This window comes from Chaetodon trifascialis, chromosome 3 (assembly GCF_039877785.1).
Source record: "Chaetodon trifascialis isolate fChaTrf1 chromosome 3, fChaTrf1.hap1, whole genome shotgun sequence".
Taxonomy (NCBI): Eukaryota; Metazoa; Chordata; class Actinopteri; order Chaetodontiformes; family Chaetodontidae; genus Chaetodon; species Chaetodon trifascialis.
The window spans coordinates 7,003,292-7,024,071 of NC_092058.1; the positions used below are offsets into that span (position 1 = coordinate 7,003,292).

The following is a 20,780-nucleotide window of genomic DNA, read 5'->3' on the forward strand; positions in this document are numbered from 1 at the left end:
CTGGGCTGCACTGGGTAAAAATGTGTGACAGTGGAAAGACAAACTGTATCTGGAGGTGATAATATTATATGATAATCATATTGCTCGTGTGGAAGCATGTGAAAGAAACCCAAGATGAGGCCACTGAAAACTGAGGAACTTCACATGTAATGTGTTTGAAGAACAGGTGTTTTTCTTTGTAGACAACGCTGCGTATGAGAGGTATGCCCCGAGCCAATTAAACAGTGTGGTAATGATGCCAGCCCAGAGTTTGAGCCAGTCAATTAAAACTGCATGTTTTACAGTGTCACTGGCAGCACTAAGATCTGAAGGGATTAAAGCTGAACTTTAACCCGAATCAGCAGCTAAAAGAGGGTCATTGGTAAATTTAATGAGGGCACTCTCTTTATCGCGCATATCTTGAAAACACAACTCCAATTGCTTCAAAATGTTTTGAATCACAAAAGCAGTTAATTGACTTGAAACAACTCTCTGTGAAACCCAAGATAAAAAGTGAAACTTGGAAATCGCCCTGAAGCTGGGGGACTTTGAGGGATCTGCTTGATTTTGAGAGATTTTAAGGAACTGCAGAAGAAAACAGATGCTGCATTTCAATTCCAGAGAGCTATTGGTTATTGATAAAGAACCCATAGCTAAAAGCAGCAGAGACACAGACCTGTTATAGCAATTTTCTATTAACCTCATCAGTGGAGCAAGTGATTGGTTTCATATGAAACAGCTGAAATATGCTGGAAAAATGGATTCAAAACTATTAAAAACGCTCCATATTAACTAGTGCCGCAGCGACTGTCATGACAACGCAGCTGCCGTACATCTACAGGCAGGAGGTCAAAGACGAGAGCAGACAGGTGAACATATGGATGGGAGGAAACATGCTGGGAATACTGTAACAGCTAATGAATACCAGTCAGACATATAGATATCTTTAATCTCAGGTTATGTAGGTTAACACCATCGAGATCATCAGTATCTTTACGCATATGTTGAATAATGTTAAAAGGCACCATAAGATTCATAGCATCTGGATGTCAGTAACCATTGAGAATAGTAATTCTTTCACACTTGGGCATGAAATGCTCAGATCTATTCGGCAAAAGTGGTTTCTAGTTTCTAAAAAATGCAAGTTCCTTTAATTTACTGCCTTCGTGTCTTCACATGAGCTACAATTAATGATTACTAGAAGATTTAAAATGCTTTTAAAGTTGAATTGCTTATAAAAGACATTCTGAGGGGAAAATATTGACTCAGGAATTTCTGTGAGAAGACTAATTATAATTATCAATGACTTTCAGTAATTTATGTCAGTATTACTCATTCACCGAACAACACTGTGAGCCAGTGTACTATTAAATACATGTATGGTGATATGTGCAGTCTGCTTACTGTAATATGTCTCACACTCGGCCTGGTTGTAGGTACTGTTTGCACTGTAACATGTGTACCACCTGATCTGATTCCTCTCCAGGTATGCAAAGTGCTGAACACAACCACCATCAGCTGCTTCGCCCCCTCCCTGAAGGCGGAGTACAGTGCAGACCAGGAGACCATCAAACACGTGGACGAGTTTGGCTTCGTCTTCAACAACGTCCAAGCTCTGCTCACTTACAACAATACGAGCTTTGTTTACTACCCCAACCCTTACCTGGAGCCCCTCAGTCTGTCAGGTGTTCTGGAGCAGAAGCCCGGCGCTCCAATCATACTCAAAGTACGTCACCTGACCTGCTGCTGCTAGTATGGTTTCTTTTATTTATCAGTAAAGTCTATCAAGTCTGTAATTATCTGTCATTGGCTGCGTTTACATGGACACTAATAATGAGATTATAATACCATTAAGGCCTTAATGCGAGTATGGTGGAGCCCATGTAAACACCATACTTTAATTATGTTAATGCCATTAAGCTCATAATCAGTTTAAGCTTAATCGCATTAAGATACCTGGAGTACTGCGATTTTACTCGTATTACGAAGACATGTATACACCTTAATCGTATTTCTTTCCCTCTGATCACATTGCGCATGTACAGGGAAGTGACACGAATCATAAACGTCATATGAAAGATGGTGGCGGGCCTGAAAAAACAGCGTTTTTGGTCAGCAGAAGAAATGGAATCCAATGTTGAAAGTTTTGACGGATATGGATATAATGTGTTTCCTTGATAGGCGAAAAGATCACAATCGCAATTTCCATCTTCTTCTTCGCCCTTTTCGCTGATAACGGGAGTATAACAACACGTAGCATGTAAAAAAAACGGGATTTCAAAGAACTGCCAAATCTAAGTAATGCCTCAATCGCATAATTGACCATAATCGCATTATTAGTGTTGATGTAGCCAGTGATAGAGACATATAAGAATAGGCAATTTCTAGACAACATTGCCTTTGATTCACATGTTCTAAACAAACGTTACACTAGTGAACATTTTCCTGAAAAACTACATCTCCCATGACCCCCTGTGTGCTCCCATTCTTCCTCTCAGTCAGCACATGGCTACATCTTGTAATTTCCAGAACAGGTTTTCCAAACCACCTTTCACTTTCACGCAATTGCGCTTTTTTAGCTCTGTTTGTTGCAGAGGAACATGACAGACTGGTTCTGCCTTTGCTAGGTAAAATTATTTAGCAGATTTCCTGCAAATTATGACTCACATTGTAGAATGCGCCGGAAAAACTGGCTGCCAATTCTCCAACATGGTTGATTACAGTAATTACACTAATGCCCCAAAATTGCAGGGTGATCATTTATTGAGTTTAAAATGCTATGCATATGATCAGAAAGAATTTCAATGGGGTTACACAAAAGTATTCTGCATAGTTACTGTACAGTTCTGCTTGAAACACATTCTCATCTGATGCATTAGACCAGATCTCTGTGTGTCAGGATCCGAATCAATGACCGCTTGCTGTTTTAAAAGAACTATTTGCTCTCTGTGACATATTTTCTGCAGTTTTGTACATTGCTTGTCTGACTGTGCTGCAGGGACGTAACCTGGTGCCATCGGCGTCGGGTGGAGCCAGGCTGAACTACACGGTGTTGATTGGAGATACGCCCTGTTCTCTCACTGTGTCTGACACTCAGTTACTCTGTGAGCCACCGAACCTCACCGGGCAGCACAAAGTCCTGGTCAGTCTCAAAGCGTTTCTGCCTATCCGGCTGTTTTCTGTCCGTCTGTGCATCTGATTGCCTGTCTGCATGGATGTGGGTCACTGTCTGTAGGTCAGTGCTTGTCTTTACGCCACCGTGTTTGTGGGTCACCGACAGGCTTTCAGTTAGCTTTCTGTCATTGTCTGTCACTCATGGTCTGCTGGGTTCCCAATTACAGCACATTGCCCTCCAGAATTATTGACAGGCACTCTTGCAAATAATGAGAAAAGAGCTGCTGTGCCTGGAACTTTTAAAAATGCTTCTCTTCAAAGGCGATTGTTCAGGGAAAATGATCCATATCTCCATTGTACTTGCCCATTTAATTCCTCAGCAGCAATGTTTTGAATTCATTGCCAGCCGTTTTCAAAGATGATTATTCTCTTTATTTGAGCATTTTAAACACTGTTTTGAAACAGTGTGCTTATGCTTGGATTATTATCATCCAGGTCCAAGTGGGAGGACTCCACATCTCTCCGGGAGAGGTTCACATCCGGTCCGATAGCCTGCTCACCCTTCCTGCTATCTTCAGCATCACAGCTGGAGGAGGGCTGCTCCTCATCATCGTCATTATCGTCCTGCTGGCCTACAGACGGAAGTCACATGAGAATGACCTCACTCTGAAGCGCCTGCAGATGCAGATGGACAATCTGGAGTCCAGAGTGGCTCTGGAGTGCAAGGAGGGTGAGCAAGACTGATATGAGAAACTTAACATAATCATTAATCGTACTTCATGTCCATTAAAACTCTCACTCCCAAATACCAAATTCCTAAATAGTAGTTGCCCTCTAGCGCCCTCTGTTGAGAGCTGATGCTTTGACTGGCATTTGTGGTGGCTTTGTTAACAAAATGATTTATTTGGATGAAGATTTATTTACTTATATACTATATTGGCTGGGGAATGACTGAAAGGCTAGCTTAAAGGTCATTACTGAGTATGGATATGTTATTTGAAGGCTGTAAAGGTTTTAAGGCAAGACATTTGTATTCTGAGTCCCTTTACTCAAGACGATTTTCTCCAATGGGAGACAATGAAGTAACCTTAAAAAGGTTGCACACTGTTTTCTATCTGCAGCTCGTAAAACTCTTATTAATTAAATATATACTGTAAGATACATTGTGAACTTTTCTTAAATTTTCTATTCATTCTAATCACTATTTGTCATTATTTTTACAATTGTTAGACTATTTCATGTATTCATCTGAGAGGAAAGCACTTTTTAGCTTTATTGTGATAAACTGCTGCGAAGATCAATGTTACAAAATGATTGGCAAGATGTTCAATGCACACCTCTGTCATATGCAGCCTTTGCAGAGCTGCAGACAGACATCAACGAGTTGACGAGCGATCTGGACAGAGCTGGCATCCCCTATCTGGACTATCGCACTTACGCCATGAGGGTTCTCTTCCCCGGCATCGATGACCACCCCGTGCTCAGAGAGCTAGAGGTAGGAAACCTCTGAAGCAGGGCCGCTGTACTTGAATCCAGTTTCAACCATTTTTCTGACATCTTGACCTTAAGGCTCCAGTATACTTCAAGTAAAATTGATTTTGGCTTGCTGGCAAGTGCTGTCAAGCTGCTGTCAAAGAGAGCAGTGTGAGCAAATGTCAGCGGTTTGAGGTCTGTTTGTGTAATGGTGTCCACATCATCTGGAGGAGCTTGTGAGCACATCTTATTTGCTCCCTCCCTTTGTCTCAACCATCCACCCATTTCAAACTTTTCTTGGTCTCTGACTCTTAACTTTGTGCTTCCAAAACACTTTTTCTACACCCAATCATGAAAAGGTTTATTTTCTACATCAGAAACTTTACGTCAGGGTATTATGAAGAGGTTGTCAACTGTTCACATATTCCTTTGTCAAAGTCCAATGCATCAATAAGCTGGATGTTGAAGGATGCAGTACTGATGTGCTGATCAAGAAGCATGCACTATGCAGCAGTGTTCATTGTCTCTTTTGTACTGGTCTTGTGAAGGATTTGTTTTGTTCTGATTTTGGTATTTTCATCATCTTTTCTCAAACTCAAGAGATTTAAAATTGTGCTTCATATAGCCAGGACTGTTTTTTTATTATTGTCCTGCTCTCATATCTAATTTTGGAGAAACTTTGATGACAAGCCATTTACCTTTTCATTACTTCTAGAACAGCTAATCAAGTACTCAAGATCCAAATTGGGCCTGTGCTGCCAATTGTTTTTGTAATCAAGCTGTGAATATGGTCACAACAATCTCAAAAATATCTGTTCTCAAGAGCCTCTCTGATTGCAGTTTCAACTTACTGACTTGACAGTAACAGGCCCTTAATTTGTTGCAGAAAATGAAGCTTAGTTTATTTATTATCTTGATAAACTTCTTGAAGTTCAGAAACTATGATTTAAAAGTTTCCTGGAGGGAACAGATTTGGTTACATCATTGCTACTGCGCTAAGCCTGTAGCACACTAGTGGCTGTTTTGCACTTCAGCCTTGTGATGGTTTATGAGAAGTCTTGTGTATATTCCATCTATGCTGAGTCTTTTTCATTCATGTGTGTAGGTGCCAGGGAGCGGACAGGCGAATGTGGAGAAAGCCCTGAAGCAGTTTGCTCAGCTGGTGAATAACAAGGTTTTCCTGCTGACATTCATCCGTACACTGGAGCTGCAGCGCTCCTTCTCCATGCGTGACCGCGGCTACGTGGCCTCGCTCATCATGACTGCTCTGCAGGGACGGCTGGAGTACGCCACAGACATCCTCAAACACCTGCTCTCAGACCTTATAGAACGCAACCTGGAGAGCAAGAACCACCCCAAACTCCTCCTGCGCAGGTAAACCAGGAGTGCTGCGCTGCCGCTAAAAGTTGCCTTACAAAAAGCTGTTTAAACATTTTGAGAATAACCTTTACGTTACAGTCATCAACAAAGAATTCAAGTTGTGCCCTTTCATTTTGTCCTGTTGGTCATGTTGTTCAGCTGAATATTGGATTACTTACTTTGGAGTCTTCTAACTTCAGAGCGAATGCCTTAACTTACGAGTTAAGGCATTCCCAAAAAGTAGAAATTCACTGCAGTGAGTTGAACAAGCAAAATCTTTTTGCTTCACTGGAGAAGCTCAGGGTCAGACAATAGTCGCGCCTTCGATTCAATTTTGCTTCGAAAGAGAACCCAAAGCATGTTACAGTTAGAAGAAACCCCACACTTTCCTCCTCGCCTCTCTTATCTCTATCTTTTCCACTTTAAGGCCTTTTCTGTCACAAACCTGACCAGCTCTGATCAGCGCGGCTTATCTTGTGGCATAGATAATTCCTTCGCGAATTGTTCTTTCCAGCCCAGTTACCGCACTTCTGATGGATGAGTAACTAGGCCAGCGAAGAAAAGCCCACCTCTGTTCAGCTTTGTTTTGTGCTGCGGCGTGAAACAGCCGTTACGAGTCTGAGAAATGGGGTGCCTGAGCGGACAGGTGAAAGACAGCAGCGTTAAAAGTGATAGAGAGTGGGAGGGACTGGCAGAGGACGAGAACCTAATGGAGAAGAGTGAGTGCAGCGGCGGCGGAGTCGTTGTCAGCCTGACTTATCTTCTGCGTGCCACTCATGAAACATTCAGCTGGAGCTCACGTTTCCTCCTCCGTCACCTCTCCTCTCCTCCTTTCTCTCGCCTCTCTCCCTCTTTCCTCCACCTCTGGTTATCTGTCGATTGTTTTCCCAGTGCTGAGGCTGGCCTGCTGAATGTTTCATGAGGTTTTTTTTTTCTCCTTTTTTGAAAACGAGGGCTCTCTCAATCTGCAGTACACTCATTAAATATAAGGATGAGTTCACATGGGAGCCGGTACAACAAGAACTTGTTAGCCCAAACATGCTGCTCTTGCGGAAAAAACTCTAAAATTTAATGGGGTGCTGTCAACAGAAGAGTCAATACAAGTTAGGGTTGAAATGCAGGTAAGGACCGAAAAGGAGTGACAGCAGGTTAAGGAGGGAAAGTGACTGGTGGCCAGACAGCTGCAGGCTTTGGATCAGGGTACTGTTGCACAATTTAATGGATTTACTACAGTAAATCATCAAATCTTTCCCATCTGTGCTCATGTTAAGTAGCTAACTGCAGACACAGCAACGAAGGAAGAGGGGAAAGGACTTGAAGTGGACATCTAAGTTGTGCACAATTATGTCATGACCCAAATATGTTCTGCACCAGCAGCACTTAACTTACAGCGTGTGTCCTGTGAGACCGAGCGGCTGAGTAAGGATGCTGCTTCTCTGTAAACTCTCCATGTCGTGTTGTTGGGTTCCAACAATGTCAGGCTCTTCTGCGTCTTAAATTATAAAAGAATAATCAGAGCACTCCAGCTCTCTGTGGGACGTCTCTTGCTAACAAATGAGTGTGCTCTCTTCTTGTCTTGCAGAACAGAGTCTGTGGCGGAGAAGATGCTGACAAATTGGTTTGCCTTCTTGCTCCACAAATTTCTCAAGGTAAAGTGAAATCTTCCTCAGACCTTATCGCTACAGGTGTCAAAGTGATATGCTATGACGATGCTTCTTAAAATTATTTGCATTGATGAAGGAGCAGCCTGCTATTTCTGTTGTTGTAGCTGTCATTTTAACTGTCTGATATTGTGAGCTTCATAGGCATTGTGGAGTGATAATGGTTACCTGTGGGGTCAAAGATACCTCCAGCTTTGCAATTCAAAAGGGGAGGAAACTACATTTTCTCATGTCTGATGTGTCATGCTCTACTTCCTGAGGCTCATCGCCTGTGCTGATGAATACAGATCTCTTTCCTTCCCTTCTTTCCTATGTCTTATTTTCCTTTCTCCCACCTTTCACTCTAATCCCCGGGTTCCCTTCCAAAACAAAGGAGTGTGCTGGCGAGCCTCTCTTCATGCTGTTCTGTGCCATCAAACAGCAAATGGAGAAGGGACCCATAGACTCCATCACTGGAGAGGCACGCTATTCCCTCAGTGAGGACAAACTCATCCGGCAGCAGATTGAATACAAGACTCTGGTGAGTCATAAAGACATTAATAAAAAAAAAAGAAGGAAAAAAGTCCAAAATTTTGTCTGTATTCGTTTTTGTTCATCTCTTGGCAAAAAGCCTTGACGGATCCACAGAAATGAGGAAAGCGCCTGGGCTGTGGTTGTAATTTTATGACTGCTGTAAGTTTTTGGATGGTTTGAATAATATGATGGCAGTGGACAAATAAACTCTGCACAGCCAGATTTTCATCTCCTCAAGCCGAAGGTGATCTTGACAAAATGCCTTTAAAACAAATTGAGAAAATAAGGCCTTAAAATGTTGACACAGCCACTCATTCAGCTGTGAGTTTAACTCCAATTCCAGCTTCATTTTCTTATTCGAGTAAATATCAGTACGTTGAAGTCCCGTTCACTGCAGTCCTTGCCACCACTAACTCCCACCGTTGGTTCGTAGAGGGAGCAGACTGTAGACAGCAGACTGGGATGGAATAATATACAAGGAGATCCATGCTATCGCCTTGCAATCCCACCGTGCATACAGACATCCCTTCAAATCTGAAGCAGTCTGCAGTGCAGGGACAAAAATGTGATATATATATTTTCCCATACAGACACATTAACAGAGGCTTTCTGTGTCTTGCTCAAGGACACTTCAGCATGTGGACTACCTGAGCCACAGCAGTCTGTAGAACCTGGGATTTCCCCCTGCATCTCCCATACTGCAGTTTTATTGATTTTAACAGCTCTGTCTTGGCCCTTTACTACAAACCTCTGTGCTTAAGTTTCTCTAGGCCTGATGAACTTTGACAAGAGAAGCCCAGCTACCCAAATTAGAGAAGGAGAAATAGTGAAACAGAATCAAGAATAAGCAGTCAACAAAACTGCACCAGAGTGATGTACGGCCACCTGTACAACACCAATATGCCTCTTTCTTTTACCTTTCCATTAAAATTAAGCTGGCTGGATTCCTCCACCGGCCCATCACAATAAGTTCCCCCTCAGGCTTTAGCTCCGACGCAGAGCCAGCCAGCGACAGGATGACACCTCTCTGATATCCATGCCGGAGAGTCTGAGAGGCTGTGTCTCATTACTTGTTTAATGCCCCTGGCTAGAGCTGCACAGCCACATCCCGGAGGTGTGAAATTACATTTCTGGCCAAGATCCTCTCTGCCAGGACAGTTTGTTGAGGAGTGGGTAATGAAAGGACTTTCCTAGCAAGCAACACCTTTTTCTCTCTCGCTCTTTCTCTTACCCCCTCCTCTAAATCTCTCTCCATCCTGGATCCCCAGACGCTGAGCTGTGTGAACCCAGACAATGAGAACAGCCCAGAAATCCCTGTCAAGGTGCTCAACTGTGACACCATTACCCAGGTAAAGGAGAAGATCCTGGATGCGGTGTACAAGAACATGCCCTACTCACAGCGACCACGGGCTGCAGACATGGATCTGGGTGAGGCTGCATTGGGTGCAATCGTGCTGTGAAAGACTAATTTCATAAGCCTAATTGTCTTCTATCTTCTGGGATAAAGCAGAGACTGCCATGGCACGTAAGATGTTGGAATAATGACAGGAGGGGTGAATACAGCTGAGAGTGGGCATGTCAGGGGAGTTATCGCTGAGAAGACGCATGACATCAACAAAGGGCTCAACATGAGTTTCTGGAAGACAACCCCTCCCCACACCTGCGTACAGCCCGAACCAGAGCAACACTCACCAGCACTGACGTTAAACCTCACTGACAGCTCACCTACACTTAAGCTTACGCCCACAACATGTCATCCTATACTGAATGACTCGGCACAAATCCAGCTGACACGCATCTTCAAAGGGAGTAAATAAGATACCTTGTAGGTAGAGGCTGATATTGCTTTGGGTTTGTAGTTTTACACCTTAAGGGGCTTTCACAGGTTAGGGATTAAGAGAGGATCAGTTTTTCCTTGTTGCTTTGGGCATCTTAAATCCAAGTGAAGGCACCGTGTCGATTATTGTGTTTGCAGAATCACTTTAATTGTCAAGAAGAAATGTACCAGAAGCCGTCTTGGTGACATGTTGGCTGCTAAGCTGATTTTTGTAAATATATGCTTATTCTGAATTTGATGCCGACGACATGTTTCAAACAAGTTGGGATACGAGCACAAAAGGCTGGGAAAGTAGTGGAACGCTCCAAAAACACCTGTTTGGAACATTCCACAGGTAAGCAGGTTGCTTGGTAACGAGTGATAGTATCATGACTGGGTATGAAAGGGGCATCCTGGAAAGGCTCAGTCGTTCACAAGCGAGGATGGAGCGAGGTCCGCCTCTTTGTGAACACATGATCGTATAAAGGATAGGACTACATGGGATCAGGAACACCTTGCAAAACCGTTGTCAGCAAACAGTTCCTTTGCAAATGACTGCATTCTGTTTTTACTGAAGTTTTACACAACGTCCCAACTTCTCTGGAATCAGGGTTGTACAGACATGCCAGGGGGACTGAGGGTTGTGATAATAAAGACTGCACGTTCAGATATAGAAGACATATTGGATATGGCCTGTAAGTTCTGAAAACGTAAGAATTTAAGAATTCGATTTATAATTCAACAAAATTGGTCAAAATAATGAGCAAATTGGTCAATTAGAACTGCGAACAGAGATTCTTGTCACATTAGGCAAATGCAAACTTTTCTGAAGTAATATAAAGTGAAGGTAGATATGATCAGCAATAAATCATGACAGTTTGCTCCAGCTCTTTTATATGTGGGCAAGACCAAAATAAATGTACCAGCATTTCTTCAAGCTCTCTGCAAAGGTTGAACCTGAAATTAATCTTGAGTTTCGGCAAATAATGATTTGTGAGGTAAAACCTGTGAAGCATTTTATACAAGATCTCTTTGACGCTGTGAACAAAAATAAATAAGTTAAATAAAATAATGCAGCAATAGCCAAGCTCTTCCCCAACAAATATATGTCCAATAAATATGCACCAGTATGATGAGGAAGAGGGAGTACTTACGATGTCTTGTTGAAAAAGTTGAAGGATTGCCTTTTTTTATGAGAAACAAGATTTCCCAAAAGTTGTTTCAGTTGCATCTAACAGCATGAGATGATTACCGTTCCCTTAAGGTCTTTAAAGAGAGAAATGATACCCGAGGGGACGGCATCAAACAATCCTTTGCTGAAACAGGGATTCCATGGCAGTGAATAAATTAAACATAATTACAAAGTTGACCACGTTGGTTGAACAGCTGAACAATAAAGTATTACTAAACCACTGCTGGGGGGAAAAAAAGATTTGTTTTTATACAAAATTCATCTGTTGTTCTAGATACAAACCCTGTGAGGAGTGAAGTTATGCTTGTATATTAAAGCCCATGCCATCAACAAGGTTTAAGGGCAGTTTTCTTAGTATTAAACGTGCATAAAAACATCAACTTGAGACCACTAACAGAGGAGGAGGGGAATAAGGTTCCATGATGAGGTTGGGTTTCAAAGAACATACTAATACAGTACACAAGGATAACATGACCTCACCTGCAGCATGAAGGGACAGGGCAAGACAAACGATGGACATTAGACGATACGTAACTGTCACTCGGCACCTGGGATACAAACATTCTCCAGAACGCCGCATGTCACATATTCACTATAGATTGTGTTTTCCTACAGAGTGGCGGCAAGGCAGAACAGCGCGTGTGGTCCTGCAGGATGAGGACATCACCACCAAGATAGAGAGCGATTGGAAGAGACTCAACACACTCATGCACTACCAGGTCTGTTAATTATATTAATACCAGGGCTGCGACTAATCTTGTTTAAAAGATGAATTGCCTTAAAAAAACAATAAAAAATGCATATCACAAAGCCTCAAATAGCTTGTTTTGTTCAGGCAACGATCCAAAATCCAAAGATATTCAATTCATGAAATATTTAAAACAGAGCAAAGCAGAAAATATTCACATTCAGAGAATGAATGGTTTGGTTTTGTTACCTTAGAAAGAGTTCATTATATCTACAGAGTGGATGCTCTTCCACAGAGCCCCCATGTTGTACTGCCATGTCATTACAGTACTGTTATTACAAGAGAGCACCTTTTGTGAGTTTTGTAGGTTCCCCTCCATGCTTGGAAAGGGATGGGTGAGGCGAGGGGTATTCAATTGTTTGGCATATTATTATGACAGGCGACTAAAACGTTTAATAAATGCTCAAAAGAGCTGCACATTAATCTTCTGTCAATCGACTAATCATTTCAGCTCTGGTCAATACTAAGCTTACAAAGCTTTTTTACTCTTACTCCTGCAAACCTTGAATCAACCTTTTTTTAAAAAAAACCTGCAATTATCCAGATGCTCGAGGGCATCACAGCAGATATTGTTGATGAAGGACAGAGGATTACTCATTCATATTCATATCACTCATCTCAACACTGCCAACATTTTTTTTAACCTCCCGGTCACAAGCACGCTCAGTCAACCCGAACATGCAGTTGTGTGCCTCTGTCTTTTACAACATTTATTTTCAGCTCATAAATACGACTACACAGGTCACCAACCTCGGATGAGTCACCCTGTTCCTTTGTCAGTCAAATGTTTGTCTTCACTGTCAGCTTTGGGCCAACTGGACCAACCACTCACATGCAGGCAATATTTCAGTGCAGCATGCTTTTGTTAAAACAAAGAGAGAAATAACGGCAAAGGAAATTTTCTGTGCTAAAAGTGTGTTTTGACAAAAGAGGCATGTACTCCCTCCTATCTATGGAGGAGATAAAAAATTTCACTCTTTCATTCTTAATCTCTCTGCCAGGTGTGGAAATGTTTGTTCTGTTGCTAAGCTGGATTTGCATTAGTTGCATTTGTCGCTCATGCAGAACAGTAGTGTAAACTGTCTTCACGCTGCAGATGACCTCGCCACATCTGCCACAGCGACGGTATACAGTATTTACCTGGGACTACAGGCAAAATGTCGGACCGGCACTTGCAATGAGCCAGTGAGCTCAAATCAGCACAAACATATTTCACTATGAATTCTATCTACATGTGGGCGAATTAAAAGTATGCCGAAGTAGCTATTAGCAGTTCCTGTCTGCAGTGTACCCATGAATGTTCAGACAACTCTCACTGGATTCAGTTGATATTGAAGAAAACGTGATGATTCTCAATCAGGTTCTGGAGCAATAAGGAGTGTCTTCTTCTTTTATGGACATTTATTCGCAACAGACCTTGGAGATATGTGTGTGTTGAAAACATTTGCATTGCCTTAAGTCTCATTATCGCAAAGTCCTTCTTTATGGATTTAATCTAAGCTGAGAAGCACTATCATGAAATTTAGTTGTACTGAAACTGTCTTTGTTAGTAACGCAGAATCTTATAAAAGTAAAATAGGGGTTTCCACACACCAAGTACACAGAAATGAATGTAATGAATTCTGAGCTAAATTTTCTGTGTGGTAAACCCACTTTTCATTCCTCCACCTTGGCTGCATTTGACCTTTACAAAGCTGAATTATATTGCCGTGCGGAGGATTTCTTCTTTTTTACACTGAAGTTTCATTCAAAGTTTTAAGGTTGATGTTAAGTTCAGTTCAGTCTATTTGAGGAATTCCATCACTATTTAGCAGATATTTTCAATATGGATAGGTTTGTGTCTATTTGGAAGGTGAAGCTGTTGTGATAAAAGCTGTATTTCTGTCAAGCAAACGATGATGGAATAGGTTGATTTACTGCATGTTTTACTTGAACCAAATCCTGGGTCATCGTTAGTTGATTGCTCGTCTTTCTTGTGACTGCCTATGGAAGACATTCAACACATCTGAATCATTATTTTATGAATTCCTGGACCTTAGTATTTGATCTTGAATATTTTTTATTAAATTCCAGCCATGATTACTTCTGAATAACAGCTACAAGCCCCACATGTATAAGCTACAGGCTTTACCTTGGTCTTCCAGGTGTCTGAGCGCTGTGTGGTGGCCTTGGTGCCCAAACAGATGTCCTCTTTCAACATTCCTTCCTCAGCCAGCTTCCCACGCAGCATCAGCAGATACGGTCAGTACTGTTGGAGGAATACAAAGACTTCATATTCATGCCGCTTCCAGCAGTGTTGCACCATCTGTTGCTGTCACTCATCAGTCTCTTGTAAAGCACATTAGCAGGAACTGTTATACAGCATATGAAACAAAGAGATGCAATGTGAGATTCAAAAACATTAAGCAGAACAGAAGCAAATGCATCCACCTTTAAAACCATTATGTTTGAATCTTTAGTTTTCAGGCTATGTGGTGTTTGTGTATGTTTTATCAGGACACATGAAATGCAGTTTTGTTTCCTTAATGTAATCTACATCCTACAATTCAAATGACATCCTGAAAACAGCGGCTCACAGTAACATTTCATAATAGGTTTGAAGTGGTTTTTCTGTAAAAATACAACTTGTGATAAACAGGATGACAAGAAGGGTAGAAAATAAAAACACAGTGACAGAAAGCATGGACTGCAGCTCGGATAGTAAACATGCTTTTAGTGAATGAGTGCACGTCTGCATCATTACTATGACAACCAATGAAATAATGACTCTAAAAGCACCAGCCAAACTGCATCAGAGCATTTTGGAATATTTTCTCTATATCTGACATCTAGGTGTGGATGTACCCTTCCGCTCCACGCCCACCAGCCCGGATAGCCCCCACTCCCGTGTGCCCATGCTGACCCCTGACCTGGAGAGCGGGGTCAAAGTCTGGCACTTGGTCAAGAACCACGACCACGGGGACCAGAAAGAGGGTGAGCGCGGCAGCAAGATGGTGTCTGAGATCTACCTGACGAGGCTACTAGCAACGAAGGTGCAGCATACTGTCGCACTAACAACATATTTTAACTGTTACTTAGAGTAGAAACTACAAGTCTTAACTCAATGCACTTTGTTCTGTAGGGCACACTGCAGAAGTTTGTGGACGACCTGTTTGAGACCCTGTTCAGCACTGTATGTCGGGGCACCGCCCTGCCTCTAGCAATCAAATACATGTTTGATTTCCTGGACGAGCAGGCCGATCGGCACAGCATCCACGACATGGACGTTCGCCACACCTGGAAGAGCAACTGGTGAGAAAGACCGACTGCAAAGCCAGCTCGCTTTCTCTCACAAGCCCGTTTGGAATGCCTCCTACAGAAATTTTCATTTTCAGATTTTTACTCATCACTGACAGTCCATGCTCGGTGCCCACTGAACATTTCTGAATGATTAACTCTTAATTCAAATGTGCTCCCTTATCTCATTTTATCTTACTCTCTTGTGTTTTGTACAGCTGTAACTATTTTTCTCTGAAGAACTTCTTAACTTCTATGCACAATCTGCAAGCCTGGTGTTTAAAGCCCAAAATTACATCCAGTAATAGTCCTCCAAACTCTATCTGCATTTTGTTCTCATGACTAAAGACAATTTGAGAAGTCAGTATGGGATTGATAAGAAGAAAATCAAACAGGAACATCTTTTACACACGAAGTTAATCATTTTATTGAAGTCTGAAAATGTAAAAAATCTTCCTTTCCCTCTGTCTCTCTATTCTTTCAATGTCTACAGCCTGCCTCTGCGCTTCTGGGTAAACGTGATCAAGAATCCCCAGTTTGTGTTTGACATCCATAAAAGCAGCATCACGGACGCCTGTCTGTCTGTGGTGGCCCAAACCTTTATGGACTCTTGCTCAACGTCTGAACACCGTCTGGGCAAAGACTCACCCTCCACCAAGCTACTCTATGCCAAGGACATACCGCATTACAAAAGCTGGGTAGAAAGGTGTGTATGTGTGCTTGTGTGTGTGTACACACATGTAAAGTCAGATGCGAAATCCCCCAAACAGAGGGCTCTTTGGCTGCCATCACTTCTTCACAGGGTCAGCCAAGAATCAGGGCCTGTATTTTAGGTGAAAGTCAGAATTTATATTTGTTCCTCTTATAAATAAGATTAGGTTTAGGTAGGATTGAGTCTGTTATATGTAAGGTTAGTGCTGGCTTAATGCTTTGTTTTTAGGAATAAGGTGATTCTGGATAAAATAAGATCATGATTTTCACCCTCAATTTGTGTATAGTGTGATCGTTTTGCAGCTTTTATAGCTTCATCATATAGTATTCTGTAGTAGTATCTATTTGTAGTGTTACTACACAGTTCAGCAACTACATCAGAACAGCAGTTGCTATTTATGTGCTTTTCTTGCACCAGCAGTAGCAGGTTTTGTCCCAACTGGTGGAGTAATATATCTACTCTCGCTTGCCATCATCAGAGAGGATCTCCTAATTTGGACTCGTTTTGTTCTTGTTCGCCTGACATCTTATCTTTGTTACCATGCAACTGAAATGGCGCTTCGTCCTTTGTTGATGCAACTTCAGGAACAAAGCAGGAACATTTGGCTTTGTGCAACAGATCTCCCTGGTAATGCAATTAGGCAGGATCTTTGTGTATAAATAAGATTGCGAATTGTGACACAATTAATCATGCAGCCATGATAAGGTTGGGAGTGACAAAATGAATATGCAGTAAAGTGAAAGTTTGCATAAGTATAGTCACATGAGGCTCAGCATTTGTTTGTTTGCTGGTGTGGTTTGAAGTCACCATGACTAACTGGCTGAACCTGTGAGTGACGCATTTCCTTATTTTCCTGCCAAAACTTCTCAGATTTACTGACACCTTTAACATTTGATATTCTTTGACTTTTACCAGCAAAACATTGGATCAAAGTGAGGAGAAGAGCTTTGGTATGCATGACTGTGCCCTTGACTCTGACACTGTGTGTGTGTGTGTGTGTGTGTGTGTGTGTGTGTGTGTGTGTGTGTGTGTGTGTGTGTGTGTGTGTGTGTGTGTGTGTGTGTGTGTCTCCTCTCAGGTACTACGCTGACATCAACCGCCTGCCTGCCATCAGTGATCAGGATATGAATGCCTATCTGGCTGAACAGGCCCGCCTTCACTCCAGTGAGTTCAACATGCTCAGTGCCCTCCATGAGATCTACGCTTACGTCAGCAAGTACAGCCAAGAGGTGAGGCTCACTGTAACGTAGAAATGTGCTGTAGAGATCCTGCTGGTGTGACAAGCTGGCAACAAAGGATAAAATGACTGTGTGTGGTGAAAGATGTCACTAATAGCAGTGAATTATCACCTGACCCTGTAGCCTCTCGCCTTTAAAGTCCTATCTGAAAGGCCGCACACCCAAACACAAGACAGGCAACCTAGTGTATGCAGTCCAGTGCAGTGAGGAATGCACAGAGTTGTATATTTGAGGGAAACCAAACAACCATTGAACAAATGCATGGCTAAACACAGGAGGGCCAACTCCTTGGGTCAAGAATCAGCAGTTTACTCACACCTGAACGATAAGGGCCACTCATTCCAGGACAACAGAGCACATGTTTAGGACAAGGAGGACAGATGGTTAGAAAGAGAAGACAAGACTTAAAGTCACCCCCCCCCCCCACCACACACACACACACACACACACACACACACACACACACACACACACACACACACACACACACACACACACACACACACACACACACACACACACACACACACACACACACACACACACAAAGCTGTCCTTTCGTCCCTTCTCAGGAGATTTAACAACCATTCACATTTGGCCTCATCTAACAGCCTTAACGACGTCGTTTACACTTGGCCTCAGCTGACTCCAACGACTCCAGCAACTGACTACAGCCAGGAGCACTAACAGCCCAAGTGGTATCAAAACCTGCCAACTGACCCCACAGAGGTTACCTGGGACCCCCCACCAGCCAGTCAGCACTGAAGAAGCCCCTTAGATGAGAGGCAAAATATTTTGAAGCTTCTACAAATTCAGTTGGCCTTGATTCAACCCTCCTTGGATAATCACGACCCAGATGATTAAGAATCCTCAAAAGCTTTATGAGCGTTTCATTGAAAACAGCTGCATGCTGGTAGCTCTGTTAACTCTCATAAATGCTCTTTACACTATCTGACCAGCACCAAACAGCACACAGACCGTTAGTGACTGGCTGGTGACCATAGTGGAGCATTTCGGTACCAGATGATGATCTTTGTCTTAGAGGAAACTTGCAAAACAATGCAGCAAGGTGAGAAGTTAAACCACTGGAGGCCCGCACAAACAACACTTTCAGGGGTGTTAACTTACGCTTTAAAGACTTCGAAATCAAGATGAAATTAATCACTATTTTCATTGGCAATTAATGTGTTGATTGATTTTTCAATTAATCGCCTTGGTAGCTGAATGGTTAAAACACACGCTACACTGCATCATGTCTGTCTCTGTCCCCTGTGTCCTGTCTGAATCTATCACTATCCAATAAAGAAACAGTCCAAAACCCATATATAGATGTCTTATGTACATGTATAATGATAATAATGATATAACAGTAACTGAGAGAAGCAGCAGATCCGTGCCTTTTAGAAGCTGCAAGCAGCAAATGTTTTCTGCTTGATCAGCTTAAGTTATAACTAGCCTACTTTACATATTTTTTGCGATTATCTATACATATGCCATGAATTCTAATAAATCAACTGCTGTGTATTTGTTTGATTTGTAATGTGCATGTTTATATGATTTCCATAGCTGACCAACGATTCACTGTTTGTGCCTGTGTGTGTTTCTGTATGTGTGTTTTAGATCATTGAGGCACTGGAGCAGGATGAACAGGCCCAGAAGCAGAAGCTGGCGTATAAAGTGGAGCAGATCATCTTAGCAATGTCTACAGAGAGCTGAGACACACAGACACACATGCTTACACAAACACATACAGTACACACACACTATACATACAGAGACACACACACAGAAACATACTACAGCAGAGGAGTTATAAACCCTCTGGCAACACATGTGATACTCAGATGTGCGCATGAAGGAACACATTAGCTGCATGTGTGCGCACACACACACACACTGCGGACTTAATGGACCTACTGTATAAACAAACTGACAATACATACACAAAGAGATACATACACATGCATATACACACACATACAATTGTACATACACAAACCACAGCACACATCAAACAGCAGAACGTCCCAAAGCACGACTTTTGAATCCAATGTCATCGTTTTTTCAGAAGAAACTCCAACAGGCAAACATCCAACTTCTAAAAAGGCTCCTACAGAGAGAGAGAGAGAGAGAGAGAGAGAGAGAGAGAGAGAGGGAGGGAGAGAGAGAGAGGGAAAGACAGAGAGAGAGTGAGAGAGAGAGGGAGAGAGAGAGAGAGAGACAGAGACAGAGGGTAAGACAAAGAGAGATACTGTAGACAGAGAGAGAGAGAGGGAGACTGAGAGAGAGAGAGAGAGAGAGAGAGACGGGGTAAGACAAAGAGAGATAAACAGAGAGACAGACATAGAGAAGAAGAGAGTGTGTGAGCAAGCGAGAGAGAGAGAGTAAGACAAAGAGAGATAGACAGAGACAGACATAGAGAAGGAGAGAGAGTGTGTGTGTGTGTGTGTGTGTGTGTGTGTGTGTGTGTGTGTGTGTGTGTGTGTGTGTGTGAGTGAGAGAGAGAGAGAGAGAGATTAAGACAAAGAGAGAGACAGAGAGACATAGAGAAGGGGAGAGAGTGTGAGAGACAGAAAGAGACATAGAGAGGGGAGAGAGAGAGAGAGAGTGTGTGTGTGTGTGTGTGTGTGTGTGTGTGTGAGAGAGAGAGAGAGAGACATAGAGAGGAGAGAGAGAGTGTGTGTGAGTGTGTGCGTGTGTGTGTGCGAGATAGAGACAGAAAAAGAGAGTGAAAGGGAGACACAGAGACAGAGAGAGAGAGTTTCTGTGTGTGTGTGAGTGAGATAGAGACAGAAAGAGAGAGGGACAGAGAGAGAGGAGAGAGGGACAGAGAGAGGGACAGAGACAGACAGAGAGGGAGGATTTGGGCCATCACAGCTGCTGAATTTGCAGCCAGCTCTTTTCCGCTGGGTAATGGTTTGTCTTTGTAGTGGGTCCTTACACTAACTGTGTGTGTGTGGCACTGCTGGAGCTCTGAGAACAGCACTTAATAAAGAATGACTCAACTTGAAAAGTCACTGGAGGAGCTCAACAAAGACAGGAGCCAATTTAATGGGACGGCACATGTGGTGAGACAAGACTCGAAGTACTTTTCATATGTCAGAGATGAAGGACGCTCATTCGTACTACATATCGCCTGCTTGGAGTGACATCGCCATTTGGAGCCATTCAGAGCAGAGATGTGTAACTTTGCATTAAGCCTTTTCCTGTTGCCTTTCAAAGGCTTAAAAAAAGACAACACTAAAGACTGTGGCATCGTTACTCTCCATTTACCCACTTTAAGCTCCCTGCCATAAGTTATTTTGTGTTTAATGAAGACTTTCTGATTTACAACCCTGTTAGCGGTTGAACAGTGTACACAGCATTTGTCACTGACAAGGTGAGAGTCCAGCTCTTTAATAATGTAACACTGAGAAGGCTTTCCATTCAAATGTGAAATATATGAAGAGATATATCCAGACCCAATCCCTGGCTTTTGTGCCAAATATAATGTCTCATGTTTCATTCATGTTAAATGCTCCAGTAGAGGCTATTAATAATACACGCCATTGTACGGAAAAGATCCCATTTGATAGGAAATTTTGTACAGTGATGATCTATAGACCACCAATTCAACCATTCAAAGATAAGTGGAGACCAAATTGAACTGTAGCAAAAAGCATGATTAATGATGCTATGAGTCTGATCGGGGATCAGATC

At 42.5% G+C, this 20,780-nt stretch overlaps 2 protein-coding genes across 2 annotated transcripts in view; one reads left to right on the forward strand and one right to left on the reverse strand.

Annotated features, from left to right (window-relative positions):
- The window catches only part of LOC139328428 (olfactory receptor class A-like protein 1), a 108,385-nt gene extending 94,284 nt beyond the window's left edge, over positions 1-14,101 (reverse strand). The window contains exon 1 of the mRNA XM_070958223.1: positions 13,987-14,101. The gene's annotated coding sequence lies outside the window, so the exon portion shown is untranslated. The remainder of the gene's footprint in view (positions 1-13,986) is intronic.
- The window catches only part of LOC139328412 (plexin-A2-like), a 75,947-nt gene extending 56,677 nt beyond the window's left edge, over positions 1-19,270 (forward strand). The window contains exons 18-32 of the mRNA XM_070958222.1: positions 1,466-1,705; positions 2,978-3,121; positions 3,589-3,823; positions 4,446-4,588; positions 5,672-5,940; positions 7,508-7,574; positions 7,960-8,106; positions 9,368-9,527; positions 11,723-11,826; positions 14,000-14,096; positions 14,688-14,887; positions 14,977-15,146; positions 15,625-15,837; positions 16,922-17,072; positions 18,702-19,270. Of these exons, the coding sequence (XP_070814323.1) occupies positions 1,466-1,705; positions 2,978-3,121; positions 3,589-3,823; positions 4,446-4,588; positions 5,672-5,940; positions 7,508-7,574; positions 7,960-8,106; positions 9,368-9,527; positions 11,723-11,826; positions 14,000-14,096; positions 14,688-14,887; positions 14,977-15,146; positions 15,625-15,837; positions 16,922-17,072; positions 18,702-18,797 (2,436 nt within the window). The 3' untranslated portion in view covers positions 18,798-19,270. The remainder of the gene's footprint in view (positions 1-1,465; positions 1,706-2,977; positions 3,122-3,588; positions 3,824-4,445; positions 4,589-5,671; positions 5,941-7,507; positions 7,575-7,959; positions 8,107-9,367; positions 9,528-11,722; positions 11,827-13,999; positions 14,097-14,687; positions 14,888-14,976; positions 15,147-15,624; positions 15,838-16,921; positions 17,073-18,701) is intronic.
- Positions 19,271-20,780: the final 1,510 nt, after the last annotated feature.